We start from the raw sequence: 19,815 nt of genomic DNA on the forward strand, positions 1-19,815 counted from the left end.
TGGCCTTGTGCCCCAGCAAGTCTGAAGCCCAAGCCCACTGCCGAGGGCTAAGATTACATGGGTCCCCCCTGCCCAGGCAGAAACCATTGGGCTTCAGCTTTGCGCCCCCTCCCCCCCCACACCCACCTGGGGCGGTAAGGCTTGGGTGGGCTCAGTCTTCGGTCCCCCCTCCTGGGGTTGTGTAGTAATTTTTATTGTCAGAAGGGGGGGTCACAATGCAATGAAGTTTGAGAACTGCTGCTCTACCTTAGGGGGGCTTCAGACTTGCTTTTGTAGGTACTTTGGCCTCTTCTCTCCCCATGACACACACGCCTCCTCCAGCATGTTAGAGAGCAACACACCTCAATGGTGGAATTGGTTGGGCCTGATCCATTGATGACTAGCTCCTTCTGGCCACAGGGTATTGGCGCTCCCCTGCTCCTGACCTGATCAGCCTTTCTAGATGGTATGTCCGTTGGTGGGAGCAGTGGTCTTCACAGGCTCCTCTTAAAAGGTGTCCCCACCAGAGCCTTTGGCCACTGAAGGCCTATGTGGAAAGAGCTTTGACCAAACACATGGTCTAGTGGAGAAGGGTAGGGATTGTGGGGACATGGATGGACTTCATCTGAAGGGAGCCCTAGCTACACTTATGAGCCTCCTAGAGTAAGTCCTGAACTGGTGGCCAAAGCAGCTTAATCTTTCTCAACCAGTCTAGCTATTCTGGGCTTTGCAAACCTATTACTGGCTCCTCTTATTGTGATCTCTTCTGGCATTTATCCTCACGGAGTTCTTTCTTATCCTGAAATTTCAGTGTATTTGATTTGAGATATTTATGCAATCACATAAGCTTTTCACTGGGTCTCTTTTTGGAGGGATCATCCCAAATGAGCCAAGAGAATCCTTCAGATTTCATCTGACCTGTAAACAAAAACCACCAAAACAAAACCAACCAAACCTGCAAGATGGGACAATTGCTTCCAAAAGCTCAATGGCTAAAAGATTGGAACATTTTCTGAAAAGTGATTATGATGCCTCTTCAGCAACCGCTGCTCTCAGATGACTACTCCTCACCGGAGGCCTTCTGATTCAGAGATCATTTTGTTGTCAAGACATCGACAAGTTCTAGGTGTTCTTGTAGAACTTGAGAGAATGAATCTGTGGAAGCTTGGGTACTCCAAGCAAATACTGGATTTATTCTTCCAATCCAGGAAGGATTGTATGTGTCAGGCCTACTAATGTGTCTAACTTGTCTTCAAAAATTGATGTGTTGAACACCAGCCTTGGCTCATATTCAAGAATTGTCAAAATTAGTCATAGTCTTTGATAGATTAAGTGAAGGTCTGAACCTCAGCCCCTTATATATCCATATGGCTGCATTATGAGCCCTCTCAGCTGGGAAAGGAGAATTTGTGTTCAGACTTTCATGTTTGCAGGTTCACCAAGGCAGTAGCAAAATTTCATTCTCCAATCAAAGCTTCTGTGGCCAGCTGGAAGCTGAATTTTTTTTGGTTGAACTAAAAGAGCTGCCCTTGGAACCAGTGGGTGCTTCCTCATTTTCTTTTCTTTCTGTCTTGGTTCTGTCCCAATTCGTCTCATTCTGGGGAAGTTAAATGTCCGTCAATCCATTAAATATTAGTTGGACAGAACAAACTCATTCAGGAAAAAGATTGTTTTGGCAAAACTGGCCTCATAGCTCAAAAAGTAACCATCTCCAGCTGCAAAAGAAACCATCTGCTAGTGGCTACAAGTAATAGATGTCTTATACAAAAGATGGTAAAATCCTTCCATCTATTATAAGAGCCCACTCTACAAAATCTGTATCCACTTCTCATGCATATTGAAATTGTTTGTTACAAAGTTAATGTGCAAAGCAGCACCCTGGGTATCTGTCCACTCTCTCACAAAATATTGCAATGTGGATATTCCATATTCCTCAGGTACAGCATTTAGTCATCAGGTTCTACAGTCTGCCATCCTTCCATGAGCCATATGCTTCTGTTTTCTTCCTTCCCTTCTGCATTTTGGGTAGCTTGCCAACTCCTAATAGCCTAATCCAGACTGTCTTATTCTCATATAGAGGCAATTCATCAATGTTGTCTTTGCCTGTAAATTTGCCTTTTTATAACAGGGAATCCATTGGTCTGTATATTTTTCCCTCCTTTGTTAATATGTACGTTAACTTCCCTTGTTTAAAGTCCAATAACAATTATCCTGGATTTGTGGCACAGTTCATGCTTGTGTGGTGGAGCAGTTTAAGACTAAAACTTACAATTTGAGCTTCTTTTGTGAGTTCCGGAGGATGTGGTTATCCTGTAGCAGGGGTTCTCACAACAAAATTTTTGGTGGCCTCAAGAGTGTAGCCGCCAACTCTTGCTGCTGGTAGCTCTTACAATTTTTCCTAAAATACTTAATTAACTTGAGGGGAAAAAATAAATATGCACATATATACATCCAAATCATTGTACTTTATTTGTGTAGGGTTCCTTTTTTGCAGACTCAATAAAAATAATATACAGTTGACTCTATTCTTTACTGGACCTAACCGCAAATGGAAACACTGTCCTATAGTCCATTTTAGGGTGATGGATTCCCTGTTACGAGAAGTATCAGAGGGGTAGACATGTTAGTCTGTATCCACAAAAACAACGAGGAGTCCGGTGGCACCTTAAAGACTTGCAGATTTATTTGGGCATAAGCTTTCCTGGGTAAAAAAACCCACTTCTTCAGATGCATGGCTTATGCCGAAATAAATCTGTTAGTCTTTAAGGTGCCACTGGACTCCTCATTGTTATGAGAAGAAATATTTAAAAGCCAAATTAAAAAAATCTGATTTCCCACAAAATGCTGGAAAGTCTACTTCAGCAATCAGGTTCCTACAAATGTCCATACTGCACTTACTCATAGTCTGTTCCTATACTATAATGTCATCAGTCTAAATATTAATTGTTTTTTTCTTTCTTTTTTATACCTCTGCCTTCAGCGGCTGCAGGGGGGGAAAAAAGCTAGATTGTTAGGAATGAGGTGGGTGGGATATTTACATTTTGCATAGTTGTGATTATTTTTGAAGGCGAGAATTATGAGTTTTGTTGAGCATTTATTAGTAGGGTAAAGGAGTGAATTCAGCTTTTTATTAGGGTCATTTCAATTATGAATTAATGTTTCTTTTTCATAGGGACAAGAAAAAAGACAAAGAAAACAAAGAAAAGGTCAAGGAAAAAGAAAAGGTCAAAGAGAAGGACAAGGACCGAGACAGGGAGAAGGAGAGAGACAGAGATAAAGAAAAAGAGAGGGAGCGGGACAGAGACAAAGAGAGAAACAGGGACAAGGATAGGGACAGAGATAAAGAAAAAGACAGGGACAAGGACCGAGAGAGGGACAGAGACAAAGAAAAGGAGAGGAACAAAGACCGGGAGAGGGTCAAGGATAGGGAGAAGGACAGGGACAAAGAGAAGGAGGTAGTCCGGGACAAGAAGGAAACGGACCTGGAGAAAGTGGGGGACAGGGACAAGGAAAAGGATCGGGAGAAAGAGGGGGAAAGGGAGAAGGTTAAGGAGAAAGACAGAGAGAAGAAGGAGGGTGACAAGGAGAAGGACAAAGACAAGGAAGGGGACAAAGAGAAGGAACGGGAAAGAGAAAAAGAGAGGTCCAAAGAGAGCGATGATAAAAAGAAGAAAGAGAAGAGATCCAGAACACCGCCCAGAAGCTACAGTTCTCTAAGAAGATCTCGTAGTTCTAGCAGGTTTGATTCTGTTTGATAATTTTGCTATGCTATTTCTTAACCTGTCAGTACAATGAGATAACACAAAACTTGAATACTGTGCATCAGTATTGCAATGTCACTTATTAATAAGGTAGAATTTAATTTTCTGTGATATTCTCTCTAAACTGATTCTGGGGAGGAAACCTTGAAGCTTTGTTTCTGTTCAGAAATTATTACATGTTTTATTTCAACTCCAGGGAAAGCAACATTTATTGCATTTAGCTTTATGACATAAATAATCAGCAGGAAGTTTGAGTTTTTTATGTCACATAAGAGATTAACATAGAACAGGACTGACAAAAGTTGGTTTCATATTTAACCTCCAACTCTGGTCCTTCAGATAATTGTGCAGTATCCTCTCTCAGCGTGATAGTCACCTCTTTTTTGAGGTGGTTGCCTGCTTCGAGACACGCTCTTGGGATGCACCTATATTGTACACTGGATTATTTTAGAAAGCTTTGTCTGTGAGGCAGTGTGCATGCTCCCTTGTCCCACCAACCATTTGGGCTCCAGGTTATATGGTTCCTCTGTTACTTCTAGCCACTAGAGCCTCGTTGCATTGTTCCCTGCATGCTAAAAACAGCCAAGAGAGAGCAGAGGAATATTACCTATTTATCTTGTTCTACTTAGATTTTATTGTAGTTTAGTAAAGTTAGTGTGAATTTGCATTGTGCAGTTTAATCCTGTTGTTTGTTTTATTTTTGTATTTGTGCCAAGGGGATCTTCCTTTGGAACTGAGGACCGATACATCTGGCTTCAATGGTGCCCTTTGCGTAAAGCCAAGATGTACATGGCAGACTCACTGACACAATGCCTCCTATACTTTAGTGAAACTTGCCTATCTGGGAGGTTCTCTATAGTGCCACTTTCACCTGAAGAGCTCAGAGGGATTGATAGTCCAATTTCTGGTAATTTCTGATAGCCTGGCTCAGAAGGACTCTCCATCCACGTCAGGAACAGGCCCTTCTTTTTTTGATGGAAGGCCAAGTTGAATATGCATTCCAAAGTGCAAAAAGAAACCAGCCAGTTCAGGGACTAAGAAGAGTCAAAAAGGGAAAGAAATGTCACTCTTCTTCTGAATTCTGTAAATTGGACACACTGAAAGAGGCCATCAGTATTCAGATATTTCTTTGTGCAAAAAAAAACCCAAAGCGCATCCTCCTCTTTCTCAGTACTTGAAAGGTTCTGGTGATGCTGAGGATGCTGCTGGTTTGAGGCAAATCTCAGAGCCTTTCCCATACTTCTCTATTCTCCTGCACCCCAAACTCCTCATCCTCAGCCCCACCCCAGAGCCTGCACCCCTGCCCCAGCCCCAATCCCCACCCTCCGAACCCCTCAGTCCCAGCCTGGAGCACTCTCCTGCACCCCAAACTTCTCATCCCCAGCCCCACCCAGAGCCTGCATCCCAAGCCAGAGGCCCCCTCCCCCCCACACCCTTCTCACCTGCTGACAATGAGACAATGCCACTTGCCGCGCAAAACTTTTGTCTTTTGGAGGCTTTTTTAAGCACCTATGAATGTCAAAAGTTTTGTCGTTCAATTGGCAGTGTAGACAAAGTCTTAGCCTTATTGATTTTTGTCCTACAGTCTTGTGGTATTCTTTTGTACTCTTTCTTAGCAATTTATCCTTGTTTCCTCTTTTTGTAGGCTTCCTTTTTGATTTTCAGGTCATTAAAGAGCACCTGATGGAGCTATATTGGCGTCTTACTATTCTTTCAATCTTTCCTTTGTATAAGGATAGTTTTCTGTTGTGCTTTTAATATTGTCTCTTTGAGAAACTCCCAGCTCTCCTGAACTCTTTTTGTCCTGCTTGGTCAAATTTCTGAAATAAACCATGACACAATTTTCTGTTTTGAAAAATGCAAACAGGAAGGGGGCATCCATTTTGATATAACTTCTACTCTAGTTTAATATAAAACTATCTTTAGATCTAGTTAATTTATTTTTGTTTTGTGTCCGGTTTATTGTACTTGCAGTCAGAGGGAGTTATGAGAACTCAGCAACACCTGGGTTTAGATCCTAAAATAGAAATCTTGGGTAACTAGTAAAAAAAACCCTACTAAACTCCTATTTAAATAAAATGTTAAGAATCTGATTTAATCTGAATTTCCTGTGTTTGTTGGATTTTGTTGGGCTTCAACCTTCCCATACAACTATTGTGTCCTAGGTTTTTTTTACACAGCATTGTTTGTTAATGATAGCATGTCATCCTTTGAGAAGTAATAATAATAGAAATGTTTTTAATCCATATTAAAATGTGCCCTGTCATGATTTACAACAAACACCTCTGGGACTGATACTGTGGGGAACTGGCTCCTCTGGCTCTGATCCCACAAAGCATTTCAGCTCATGCTCAAGTTTAAATACATTAGTCTATTAAAGCAGGACTACTCACACGCTTAAAATCTGTGCACATACCTAAGTGCTTTCTTTGATCAGGGCCACAGGAATCATCATATTTTACAATTGAGCTTCAGATCACTGTAAGGCATGCAGCTTCACACAAGGAAATGTTAGTGGCTTCATTAGCTGCTATAGAGGAAATTTAGATCTCCAAACTCAAGACAAGACAGTTTAAAAGCTTTCTTTAATTTCCCCTTTAAAATGTATGTATTTGTAATGTGTTCTAGTAATAGTTTATCTTTCATTACTCATCAACTCAGCTGATAATTTAAGAATTCATGTTTAATTATGATAATTCTTAGCTCTTATGTTGAAGGAGGAACATTTCTTATATTGCAAACTCTTCAGAGGAGGGACCATGGGTGACCCTGGCCCTGCCGAGGTCAATAGCTTCTAGTACAATGAGGTCCTCATCCTGGGCTTTACTGTAATGACAATAGGTAATAATAAATTTAACTCTTATCAGGTTCCTATTATCACCTGATAGAGGTGTTTGGGCTGAGAAGGTAAATTTATTCCCTTACAAAATGTGATAAGCAGAAATCTGAAGAAGCATAATCTCCCTCTGCTACTTCCCTCTGCCATTCCTCTTGCCACAAAACTCTCACTTACACAAAGCTTTACATTTCTTGACTTGTGTAATGTATGTGCAATCAGTGAGGCATACACTTAGTAGTGGCCAGCATGTTGCAGGACATTAACAGTGTCAACCAGTTGTCATGCCAAAGAATAATGTTAAGAACCATCTGTTTTCATATGCCATTGTCTGATTTATTGTGCATCTTCATCACCTAATTTTGAACTTCTTGGTCTTACAGAGAAAGGCGTAAGAGGAAGAGTAGAAGTCCTTCCAAGTCTCCAAAAACATCCAAAACATCAAAGAGAAAGTCCTCTCGGTCTCCATCACCAAGGAGGTGGGATTTATATACATATAGGAACTAAAATGGGCAGCTAAAAAGGAAAATCTTTCTCCCATACTGAAATTTCATCAGCTTCCCAGTATCAGTACCAATATCCTGCAAAAAAATTGTTGAGGAGATTTGGATTCTTCTGGGCAGGTTTTTTTTTGTTTTGTTTTTGGGGTTTTTTTCAGTATATGTAAGAAGCTTTCTACCAGTCTTGTATGTAAATGACAATGACAAGATCAGCCCTCGTTGTCCAAAACAGAATCTTAGATGGTGAATCTGGGAATATGGAAAAAACTTGTTTGGAAACACTGTTCTCATCAGTTTATCACCCCTGCCAAAGTCTCATTTATTACACTTCTGTCACTGCAGATAATTTCATTTGGTCAAAGTGATTCAAGTCTCAGTTCAGTCTTGAATTGATTTATTATTTTGAAGCGCTTTACATTCTCTACCTACAAACCAAAGATCCTTATTGCTCTGTACTGCTGTCCTTTGTCAGTTTGCTCCCCTCTTTGTATATTTTTGAAAATTAAACTCTTCAGCTCTTTTGAGTAAGAAAATAGACAGTGTTTTGCATTTTTACAAATATTTAATCTCATCTCTCTTTTACCCATTGTTTTGGAAAGTCTCACAGATGCGGGTCTGGGTTGCAATTTAATGTTTTGATAGTAATTCTAGATCTAATTGGAGATTAAAGGAATCAAACTGCAGTTGCTATCTGCAAACCATTGAACTGCTTCAGTCAGTTGTTCATAAGAAAAAGATTGTGAATTTACTTTCCCAAAATCTGATAGCTATTAAACAAAAGAGCAAATGATGAAAAACCTTATATGAGTGAGCAGTTATTTCCAGATCAATGCGAGAGACTTGGGAGTGTAAGATAAATTACCTTTTTTTTTTCTTTTCTTTTTCTTTTTTTAATGGATATAAGTATACAATATAGCACAATAACTTCTCACTTAACATCCCAGTTAACGTTATTTCATTGCTGATAAATTAGAGAACATGCTCGTTTAAAGTTGTACAGTTCTCCCTTATAACATTGTTTGGCAGCCACCTGCTTTGTCTACTGCTTGCAGGAAGAGCAGCCATTGGCCCTACCTGGTGGGGGCTTGGAACCAGGGTGGACTGGCAGCCCCACTATCAGCTCCCCTAAGTTCTCTGTGCCGCATCTGGCCAGCAGGCTATCAATTGTGTTAACCCTTGAGGGCTCAGCCGAGTGCTAGTTCATCATTTAGCAGTAAGGCGTTCCACCCTCTTGACTCCATCATCTCAACCAAGCTTCACAATCATCATTGCTGTGTACAGTATTAAATTGTTTGTTTAAAACTTTTATACTGTGTGTGTGTGTGTGTGTGTGTGTGTGTGTGTGTGTGTGTGTGTAGTCTTTTGTCTGGCGAAAAAAAATTCCCTGGAATCTAACCCCCCCTTCCACCCCGATTTACATTAATTCTCATGGGGAAATTGGATTCGCTTAACATCGTTTCGCTTAAAGTAGCATTTTTCAGGAATATAACTACAACGTTAAGCGAGGAGTTACTGTACTTAATAAGTTTTGCGTGTTTGCACAGACAGTACATATGGACTTTGGATTTTTTTAGTCATATTTGTATTAAGTTAGAAATACTTCTGATCACTATTATTTGGCATGAAGAGATTTGTCCTTTCAGTAAATTCCGCCACCTTTACATCCTCAGCGTCTCTTAGAAGTCTGCTACCCGGATGATTCAGAAAATATACTTTTAAAAATAAGCTGCGGAATTACACAGTCTCTTACATACACATTAGTGTTACAGTTCAGTACTGAAAATGAAGGGTTGATTCTAAGAATTACAGCTTTCTTAGTATTCAATTCGTTTACTCGATTACTGAATGTCTAAAAACTTTCTTAAGCAGAAATAAGAAGGACAAAAAGAGAGAGAAAGAAAGAGATTCAAATAATGAAAGAAAAGAGAGAGAGCAATCCACATCCAAGAAAAAAAGTAGCAAAGAAAAAGATGGGAAGGAGAAGTCTGACAAAACCACTACTACACTGAAGGTAAGCACTTGTGAGCAATTGATGAACAGGAAAGTGACTAATTAGTAGAGTTTGATTGATTCTTGGCAAAATCTGTCCTTTCTGTCTTCATTCTTTGCTAGTTTGGACACTTAAGTATAGTTCCTACCAGCAAGAGACAAGTGCTCCAAAAGAAAGTGACTTTGGCAGATCCATTAGTTTAGGTCTCCCTACTTGAACCTTCCCAGCTCTTCAGGTGCTTGAGTGGGTAGGTAGGGAGAAATGAGTGGGATGGAATAAAGAACCGTGGAGTGGGTTGGCTGCCTGTAGCCATCCAAAAAAGGCAGCTCAGTTGTGTCTACCTTGTACTTCCCTTCCACAGTGCTGCCTCCTGGTTCCCCAGGGTCAAAGGCTGGCTAGAGAACTCTACAAGGAGCAAAGCTGGAGGAGCAGGCTCAGTAAGTGGGTCAGGGAACAGAAGTATACGGATATTATTAGCAAAAATCAAGTGTTCAGACTGATTACCTTGTGATCTTTTGATTTTAACATTTCAAAAGTAGCCTCTCCTTGAGAGAGTTGTAATTGTGACTATTTAACTATAGAAGTGAAAAAGTGAGACTGCAAGTATCCAATTTAAAAAGTGGCTGATTTTTAATTGCTTCCTCTACAGACTTCAATAATTATTTTATCCAAGAGCTATCACAAAAATGTAGTGGACGTCTGAACAGAAATTTTGGTAAAATATTTAACCATTAAGACTAGAAATTGAGAGAACTAGTCCTGGTTTAAATGGAAACTCCACAAAGTCTTATCACTAACAACTTCATAGTTATCTCCCTAGTACTGTTCTGTTTTATTTCACTTTTGAATAATTGTATATAGCAAAATTATAATTCTTTAAGGCAAATATTTCCAGAAGCGATTGGTGTTTTTTGGGTGCCCAACTTCAGACACCCTTAAATGGGACAGATTTTCAGAGGCTGTTGAGCGCCCACGCTCTTAAAACTGGGCCTCTTTAAGCTGTCTCACGTTGGGTATCCAGAAATGTAAACATCCAAAATCACCAGTTACTTCTGGAAATCTTGGCATAATAAGGAATATTGTTGTTATAAAAATATAACTTTTTAACATTCTTGGTAGGACAAAGATCACACTAAAGAGGATCCAAATTCAGAAATTAACAAGGCAGGAGACAACAAAGATACACAAAGGACAGATGAAGTCAAACTACAACAGAATGGGAACTGTCAACCAAATGAAGAAAACCTCTCAGTTAAAATGGAAGAGGTATAAAGTAATGAATGGACCTCTGACTCAACTGTGGGGTGAATCCAAAGCTTTTTATTTCTCTGAAAGAGGAAGAAAACATCAAAACAATCTACTGAGCAGGTTGATATGTACTAGTAGCTCTTCCAATCCTTGTGATAGCTTTGTTGTCTTCTTGCTGGAAAGCAAGAAAGACCATGGACCAGTAATATATGCCATGATAAAGGCAAATGCCATCAGAACTATTCATCTGTGAGAATCCATGCATTTCCATGATGGCTGTACTTATTTGTAAAATGATTTATGTTAACTTTTGCCAAGAACTGTTTCAAATAAGTGGAAGTTGAAAGATGTAGACCTGTGTAAGCTGAAGGTATGCATTGGAAGTTGTTAAAATATTGCTAGTTAATGAATTTTGTATTGTTTTTCCTTGTGTTTTTTTTTTTTAATTTCCATGTGTACTGTTTTGATAATGTGCTTGGAAATGGTGCAAAAATACACACTTTCCCTTGTAAATGACAGCTATGGAAAAAAGGGTTTTTACTTTAGTACATAGTTTTGCCGTTATTGCGTTAAACGCACACTGACTATTAAGTTTTCATTTGCTCACTGCTTGGATTCATTTTTTCTTATTTAAAGTCATTTTCTTATTACTATCCCTAAAATGAATATTTCTTTTAATAGTAGTTGAACAAGGCATGCTACTGTCCTATTTATAGAAGGAACAACCACCATATTGTAGATAATAGTTCAGCTTACTGGGTTTCTTCCCCCTCCCCTACCCTCAAAAGTGAGCACGCCTGTATAGTGGTTTCAGATCTTCTGGTTTTGTTTTGAGCCATGTTGTAATGGGTCTGTTCAGCTGCATATGGTACAGGTGTCATGAAAATCAATACCCCTGTTTTCAAAATAGTATATGGGAGCACAAGCTAAAGCTTTAGTGCCTTCTTAAAATGTGGTATATTTTCTGGAACTTTATATATGCTATTAATTTTGAATTACATCTTACATAATCTCGATGGCTGTTCTACCAACACCATACCAGTAAACAAAAATGTGAGTGATTTGTCAGAAAAGCTGTGCTGGGTTCACTTGGTACAAGATTGAAGCTCCATTTTTAAGAAGAGATTTATAAATGAATGCAACAGTGCAGTTTGGGGACCATCGTACTATGAAGTATGGTAACTGAATACAGAGCATGCTCTGATTTCACCAAAATCAAAGGGAGCTCTTTAAACTTTTTCTGTACATTGGATGGCCTTAATCATTACCTCTCAATCATCTTCTCTAATGTTGGTTGTGTGATGTGAAAGGAATTGTGTGCAAAGTTTGTTTGAAAAGAATAGTAGTTGAATTTACATTAGAGTTATATGGTAGAGATTCTATGTCCTTCTTGGATCCATTCTTTGGAGAGAAAGCATGTAGCTTGAGAGAATGACACACTGCAAATATTTTGTCAAGTAAAAGTGTGACTTGTGCTCTGAAGTAATCTCATCATTGTAAGATTTCTTAAAAGTCAGACCTTTAAAACTTGTTTAATACTAAAATCAAGTAGACTTATTTTTAATACAGTGTAATACAATCAAAAGACTTAATTGCCTTACCTCATGGGAAGAGTTATTTCTATCAATTTTAAAAGCTAAGTAGCATATTAGTTAGTTACTTTCAGATTGATTTTCCTTTTAAAGTTAATACTTACAGAAGCCTAAGTGTTTTATGGGGAATGAAAAGTTGCCCACTTTATAAGGTAATGAAACCCAGTTTGTGCAGCTGCTTAATCACTCTTTATTTTTGTTAGGATTTGAAGTATATTGCCACTGTGTACCATTAAAACTATAGAAAATGCTTTACCGTGTAAAGTATAGATGGTCATTTTTGTGATGTTTAAGCCACATGCAGTTGGCTGGTGAACAGCTTATTCCAATAAAAGAATGACAAATCTGTATGCTTATAGAAAGACTGTGTGAAGGATCAGGTCTTGCAACAACAGCTGTCTTATTTATGTGTAAGTAGCATAGCGCAAAGATTGTTTGTATACTTGTTATCTTTGGTACCATTTCACTAATAAAATTAAGTATTTTAGAGGGAAGTTTTTGTTTATATATATATATATATATATATATATATATAGTGTGTGTGTTCCTTTCAAATAAATAAATAAATAAATAAATATATTTATTTGAAAGGAACATTATTAGTTGATTATTCATCTACTTTTTCTCAGGGGGTTGCTTTGATTTGGAAAGTGCATGCCAGTAATATACATAGCATTTAGAAAATTAGCTTTTATACTATCTCTTGTGAGAAGTCAAATGGTTTTCACACATGGCTTCATGTTTCAGATGTCAACATTTATTTTGATTCCTATTGGTTGTTTTTCTTTCTAGTATTCTGAAATTGCACAGCTCTATAATATGGCAGAAATTCATAAAAGATTGCCTATGGTTATCTATGAAAAATTGAAAATTTGCAACAGCAGACTAGCAGTTTTAGTAGCTAGTTGGAGTATGTGTTCCATAATTCAGCGTATTCTCTTGTACTGCAGGATTTTTCCTAGAAAGCATATTTTATTACTCCATTTTCCCTTCCCCAAAAGCCCACCACCAGAGAATTAGCCTCATCTAAGAACAGTGCCTCTGCAGTAGGTAGATTGTATTTATAAGGCTGCTGCTTAGTAATACAGTTCATGCCCTGCTCTCCAAGGATCGTGTGCATCAACTATTCAACATGCATAGCCTTTACTAGATGACCAGTGTCTCCTTCATAGCAGGGTGGCATGCTGCACTGCCATGTAACATTGCATTTTTTATCATCAGTCTAGGTAAACTAGCTGAAAGTGAGTGAAGTATATATTTTCAAGAACCACATATTTAATAATGGTTAGATAAATATTTTAAATACAGTTTAATCTGAATCAACATTGGCCATAGCTGAAAGTGTTGGCAAATCATAGTTTAACTTTTGGGCTTTTTCCACTCTGAAAAGTGACTGTAAAAACGGTATCTTTTTATCCAACAAATCTGAATGTTTGTTCAGAATAATCTGCGAACAGTAGTGACTAACATTTTTGCAGCTTATTCTTGTAGTGGTGACATAGCTAAGAAAAAGTGAGCTGGATTCTGTTTCAAGGTTTTGGGGTTTTTTTGAAGTTCCAATTAAAAGGCTACACATTTAACTCTGTGTAAATCAATTGAGGTAAATAGGGTTACACAGCTGCTACGAAGGAAATAATTTTCCCTGCAAAACCTTTATTGGGGAAGGGGAAAGAAAATCCTAGATCCCACAATTCCATTGTTATAGTCACTTTTCAGGGAAGAACTCATAAATTCAAAATTTCATCCTTTGTGCAAAAATGTGTTGTGTTTATCCATTGTAGAACTTAAAGGTTTGAATTTCAGTACTTTTTACCTAAGCAGAAAATAATAAGCCAACGCAATTTTGGTTGGTTTTAAAAAAAAATTGCTCACATATATGTTGTTCTCTTCAGAATGGCTTCATTTTTTCCATTCATCTAAATAATAATTAAAAGCAGGTAGTTCTTGCCTCTTGGAGAAGCTATCTTCTACTTGGGTTTTAGACCTGAAATATCTGGTTTGTTTTTGTATGTTCATGTTATAATGAAATAGGATTATAGCTAACCCATTCTTATTTTGCTAGACTTTCTTTAAAAAAGATGATGAAATTGTAGGTGTCTCTTGTAGCTGTTAGCCTGAAAATTGGATTTCAGCAGTATAAACTATGAACCATTTTAAAATAGCTGCACTATTACAAGCAAGTCGGGGGATATGATGGACCTGATCCACCACATGTTGCTCCTCCAGCTTTATTTTAATGTGACTATTGATTTCATTGCATTTTCAACCAGGTTAAAATGGGAGTGACACAAAAGTAACAGTGATGAATTGGACCTAGTGGGTCTGATCCTCCAAAATTCACTCTGGTAAAACTCCCATTAAAATCAGCAGGTGCTTATTGGAGAAAGATGTAGTGTTCCTCCCCAAAATATGGAGACTGGATAGGTGAAATTGATAGACGTATATCGTTCGTTTTACATTAAAGGCTTGTCTACACGTAACTCTTCAGCAGCAAAGGTGCGCCACTGAAGCCGCGCTGCTGTAATGCTTCAGTGTAAAAACTACTTACACTGATGGGAGGAATTCTCCCGTCGGCAGAGGTAATCCACCTCCCTGAGAGGCAGTAGCTAGGTTGATGGAAGAATTCTTCCATAGACTTAGGTCAGCTTACCTATGCCATTCAGCATAGGTTTTTCACATCCCCGAGCAATTTAGTTATGCCAACTTAATATCTAGTGTAGACCAGGCCTTAGTCTTACAGTCAACTTATCTTCAGATGGCGATTATTCGATTATTGTGTAAAATAATGTGAAAAAAGCTGAGTCAACCTCCATCTGTTTATTATATATTGAAAATGAAAAGTAAGCATTATTTAAATGTAGTTTTGTGTGAGATAAGCATCCCCTCAGCCAGAAACCTTTCATTCCAAACTTATTAAGAGCTCATTTGCATACAGAATTTATATCCTATTTCAAATCCAACAACAAGGAGGCTTGTCATCACGTTTTCTGCATAGCTTGTGCTGCTCTAGGCATCTATCTATCATACTTAGATGGCTCTTATCTGCAGGATATCTGAGCACGTCAGTGTATGTTTTTTTTCCTTTACTGCATTCCATATTCAACAATTGAATAAGCTGGTCTTGAGATGTGTCAGCTGCCTTTTCCCCCAGTGCATCTTTTACATTCGGTATAAAGCATGACCCAGTAAGGCACTGGCCTGGTCTGAGAGGGAAACCATTTTACCCCTTTATACTTTAATCAGTTGTATTTGTAATGGTATTCTACAATTCAGAAATGTTATCAACTATTTCTCACGGACTGTTTTGAAATGATAAATTCTTCAATCTAAGAAGGTGAAAAAGAGCTTTGTCCCAATAAAGTTTGACTATTTTGTGACTATTGGGCCTACTGCAGGATGATAGTGCCTTGTAAAAATGGACTCTAGCTGTTTGCTTGTTTTCTGCATTAGAAATCTTTATCCTGTGATTATTTCTGAGAATATTTGGCCTGTTTTGATTGTATATTGTTTTAAAGAGTCAGTTTAGTGCTATGTTTTGACAGACATGGATACTAAAGTCTTTTGATCACAAAATAAGTATCACCCTGGCAGTAGTAGTACAATCTTTGTCACACGGATTGGTTGATGTGCCTCACACCTGACCTGAAAGGACTGCCATTGGCAGCAGTAAGATCATAACTTAGTCTTACCATCCATTCAGCCCTTAGAGTCACTAATGAGACTTCCAGCTCAATGGTGCCAATTGAGAGTGGTTTTCAGGATATGGAGAACTGTCCACTACAAACTAGATTTGGGACAACTAATTCATAACTCTCAGGTCATCGGGCTTTTAGTCAGTGACTAATGAATTTGGCTTTGAACTGCTGAGTTAAGGTAAAAGGTTCATACATCTACATCAGTTCTGTGATCCAAACAACTATTTTTCATGAACTGCTGAAAAATTGCCAGTTAACAGATTCATAACTCCATTATTTAAACAAAACAACCTGGTAGTGGAGCACTGGAGACAAGTTGGTAGTTATGCACAGTTCATTTCATTAATCATTAGTGGATCCTTTGCCTCTTCTCTAGATCTCTAAGGTGCAGAGCCCATGTTTTACTTTTTTGCACAATATCTAGCACAAAAAGCTCCCAGATCTGACTGGGGACTCGGCACTACTGTAATAAAAATTGTTACTAATAATTTCCCTTCTCCTAATACTAGATGTTTCTGATAATAAAGAAGTAAAATTGTTCTGTGTGGGTTATGTATATTTGTGTGTTAATAAAGCAATTATTAAATAGTACAGGAAAGAAATGTCAAATGCTGCTACTGTTATGTTGCTATTTTTGTAAATAAATAAGTCCTAAGGTTTTTTTTTATTTATGTGTGTCTTGGAAACTCTCTCGCCTAACCCAGTCTGATTTTAGTGAAAAAAATGTTACCTTCGTGCTGGCTGGCTAGCATGGCAGATTGCTCAGCTTTCTGAAGCGCTCCTTTTTGTGCCTTCAGGCTGCATCTACACCAGAGAATTGAATGGCTGGTAACTGAACTTGAGGGCTAGAACTGGAGAGTGCATTACAGGAATGGGGGTGGGAGGCTTAAACAGTGTTTAACACACCACAACATTCTCTGGCGTAGACAAGGCCTCAGAGTGCTAAGCGATCCCGAGAGGCTGGTTGGGAGGTTACTTGTCTCTAATAGTTCCACCAAGGATGCTTTTCCTTTTAAACAAAAGAGGTGAAAACTTGGTTCCATTAAAGACAATGGCAGTACTCCCATTTACTTAAATAGGGTCAGAATTTCATCCAAGTTCTTTAGTGCTAACAATAAATAATATCAATTCATTGAGAGTGTGATTTTTCAAAAGTATCAAGAGTCTATAGGAGTTAGGCACTTCACTTGTGTAGGCACTTTGTAAATCCCATCAGGCACCTATCTGCATCTTCCAGGGGCTAAATAGCTTTGGAAATCTGGCTCTGGGTGGATTCAGAGCACAAATCCAATTTGTTTTCCTGTGTCACTTAAGCACTCTTGAAAATCCTGCCCTGTGTCAATAAGAATCTTGCCATATTGGTTTTGAAAGTTGCCCTATTTATGGTACATTTTCTGGCTGGTTTGACTCCAACTCTTCCCGTTCCAGCTGACCGCTGTTTTCTACTCTGGGTGCTTTTGCTTCCTTGTGAGGAGACTGCATTGCTGTCCTCTGAAGGGTGAAGGGAGAAAAAATCTTGTTCATGTGAGAAATAAAGTGATGCCTCAGCTTGGGGCCCAGATCATGTCCTGCTTGTTTGAACAATGTGCCGTATGGTTTCATTAAATAAGGTTAATTTATTTTTAAATCCAGTACAAATAAATCTTTATATTCAAGTAGGGGAATGGCAAGTGGACAGGGAGTGTTTTAAAAATAAGATGTGCTTCTTGTATTTAACATTGAGTTTATAAAACTGTAGTCAAGTATAAATGATAAAAGTATTTCATTTTTTGAGAGAGAGTCTGGAAGAAAAGATTGTAGGTTTAAATCAAATTGGATCAATAATTTTAAGGGTTGATCCAGACTCCTTGATACTTGCACTTTTCTACTGTTTTTAACAGCCTCATGGTCAGAAATTCAGATTGAATCTAGTATTTCATGTAGAACATGCTCACTGAAGTGTTTAATCTTATACTTTTCATTACACTTCTATTTTACTGCGCTAGCTGTCTAGACTAGCAATTTTTCATAGATTTTTAACATTCATTATTTTACCAAGATTCCTTTAAAAGTTTTTTGTTCTTATAAAATCCAGGAAACTCGCCTTCCTGCTATGTTAGTATTTTTTTTTCCTAGTTGTGTTTAGGTATGGAGCATCATACTCCCACAGCTAAAGCAGTTTAGCAATAAGTATCTCCATAAACCATGCTGTTAAAATACATCCAGCTGAACTGCGAGGTCTGAGATTTAATTAGCTGCCTTGTATATCACTAGAACTCATCACAAGGAATAACATTGAGAAGAGAGGCGGTAAGATGTGATTTGTGTGAGCAGGAACAGATGTGAAGTCCAGAGCCACTTTTGTTGTTAGTGTTTTAAGCTGCTCAGGCTAGATCCCATTGATTAAGTTTGTCTTGGGAAGGTTGTTGTTTTTTTAACTGGTCTGTTAGAGTGTCAAGGAAGATGCCTGCTTGCATCCGAAGAAGTGGGTATTCACCCACGAAAGGAAGATGCCTGGAAGATGCAAGGAAGATGCCTGCTTGCATCCGAAGAAGTGGGTATTCACCCACGAAAGCTCATGCTGCAAAACTTCTGTTAGTCTATAAGGTGCCACAGGATTCTTTGCTGCTTCTAAGGAAGATGGAGTATCCCTTCTTTTTGGTTAACCCTACTAAAAGCCTAAGGGCTTGATATGTATTAGACTACTATTCCTTTTAGCCAAATTTCATTTCACTTCAGCCTTGAGGTCTTATGATCAGAAAGTGACCCCACTCCTGAAGATATGTTGTGGTCATTTGGCTGCTTAAGACAATAACTTAAACATGCTCAGGGATGGTAGGATGGCCATATACTTAAGGATTTTAGGAGACTGGGTGTACTTTCATTTCTCACAGACTTGCTTTGTGACCTTCGGTAAGTCATTTAAATGCTCAGTGCCTCATTTTTCTCATCCACATAACAGGGATACAATACTTACCTTTTTACGTAGGGGTGTTGCAAGGCTTAATTTATTAATGTTTGAAAATTGCTTTGAGATGTTTAGATGGAAGGTGCATAGCAAGTCTGTGAAATGCATATAAAATATTAGAAGCAAACACCTGTGCCTCACTATTATGCTTGGAATAAAATATTTCAGTCAAATGTTAGAGGTTCAAATTCGTGCTGACTCAAGATTCCCCTTGATTGTTCCTATATAGTATACATTTTAATTGTAGCTAGGGAATTAATTAAACTGAATGGTTCATGGATAAATGTTGGAAATCCTACTTGTTTGTTTCAGGATCTTTCTTGTCAGTCTTCCTCAAATGGTGTACCTCTCTGCAAAGAATTACAACAGCATGCTCCCAACAGCATCCTGGCAAGACTAGCACACTGTTCTTCAACTAGTTTATTTGCTGGTTACTGCATTCACTATGTTTTTTTAAAATAATTTTGCACTTAAATAGCAATTTTCAGCTGTAGATCTCAGTGCTTACAAAGGTGGGTAAGTATCATTAGATCTGTTTTACAGGTGGAGAAGGTGAGGTACAGAGGGGTCTGTAATTGACTTGCCCAAGGCCATACAGCAAGCCAGTGTCAGTGATGCAATTAGAATTCGGATTTTTGACTCCCAGGTGCTTGCACAAGCCAAGATGGGCAGGTTTAATGACCAACATATTGCTGGCTTGTGATAGTGTGAAATCTCACGCTTAGGTAATTATGAAAGTAGCATTAGAAACACTTTAATATTTAGACTGATAAAGCTCTAAAGAGCCTGTGACTAGCCTTCTAGAAAGACTGCCTCTCGCCCCTTTATAGACTACCACAGCTGTGACCAGTGAAGGCACTGATGGTAGATCCCCTTCACTATGAAACAGGCGGCATTTTCCACAAGGGCTGTAGGTCTCTACAGTGGCCTCCCAGATTGATCTGAAATAACCTTTTGATTTTCAGGACATTCTGTAAGGTCCATTTGTTTCACTGGGCCTTTAGGATTGGTAGGGGACTGAGGCATTGGCTGTGACAGAGTATGATATGGTGTCCACCACACACTTATCCTGAAGGGGTTAATGGAGGCCAGATAGGCCAATTAGCCTATTAGATTGAAGGCTGAGAGGAAAGCCCTAATTAGGGGAAGCTCACCTGTGCAGGGACAGGCAGGTCTTCTATAAAGCCAGGGAACTGAGAGAGGAAGGAGGCTTTGGGGAGGTAGCCTGTAGTTACCCCCTGAGGAAAGGGGAAGCTGGTACAGCCAG

General features: G+C 38.6%; 1 protein-coding gene across 2 annotated transcripts in view; it reads left to right on the forward strand.

The window, feature by feature from the left end:
* Nucleotides 1-12,395, forward strand: part of SREK1 (splicing regulatory glutamic acid and lysine rich protein 1) — a 47,002-nt gene extending 34,607 nt beyond the window's left edge. For both annotated transcript variants that reach the window (XM_039544903.1, XM_039544904.1), the window contains 4 exons: nucleotides 3,152-3,718; nucleotides 6,960-7,055; nucleotides 8,946-9,087; nucleotides 10,186-12,395. In XM_039544903.1, coding sequence (XP_039400837.1) covers nucleotides 3,152-3,718; nucleotides 6,960-7,055; nucleotides 8,946-9,087; nucleotides 10,186-10,338 — 958 coding nt within the window. In that variant the 3' untranslated portion in view covers nucleotides 10,339-12,395. The remainder of the gene's footprint in view (nucleotides 1-3,151; nucleotides 3,719-6,959; nucleotides 7,056-8,945; nucleotides 9,088-10,185) is intronic.
* The last annotated feature ends 7,420 nt before the right edge of the window (nucleotides 12,396-19,815 follow it).

Source organism: Mauremys reevesii, linkage group 6, assembly GCF_016161935.1.
Source record: "Mauremys reevesii isolate NIE-2019 linkage group 6, ASM1616193v1, whole genome shotgun sequence".
Classification (NCBI taxonomy): domain Eukaryota; kingdom Metazoa; phylum Chordata; order Testudines; family Geoemydidae; genus Mauremys; species Mauremys reevesii.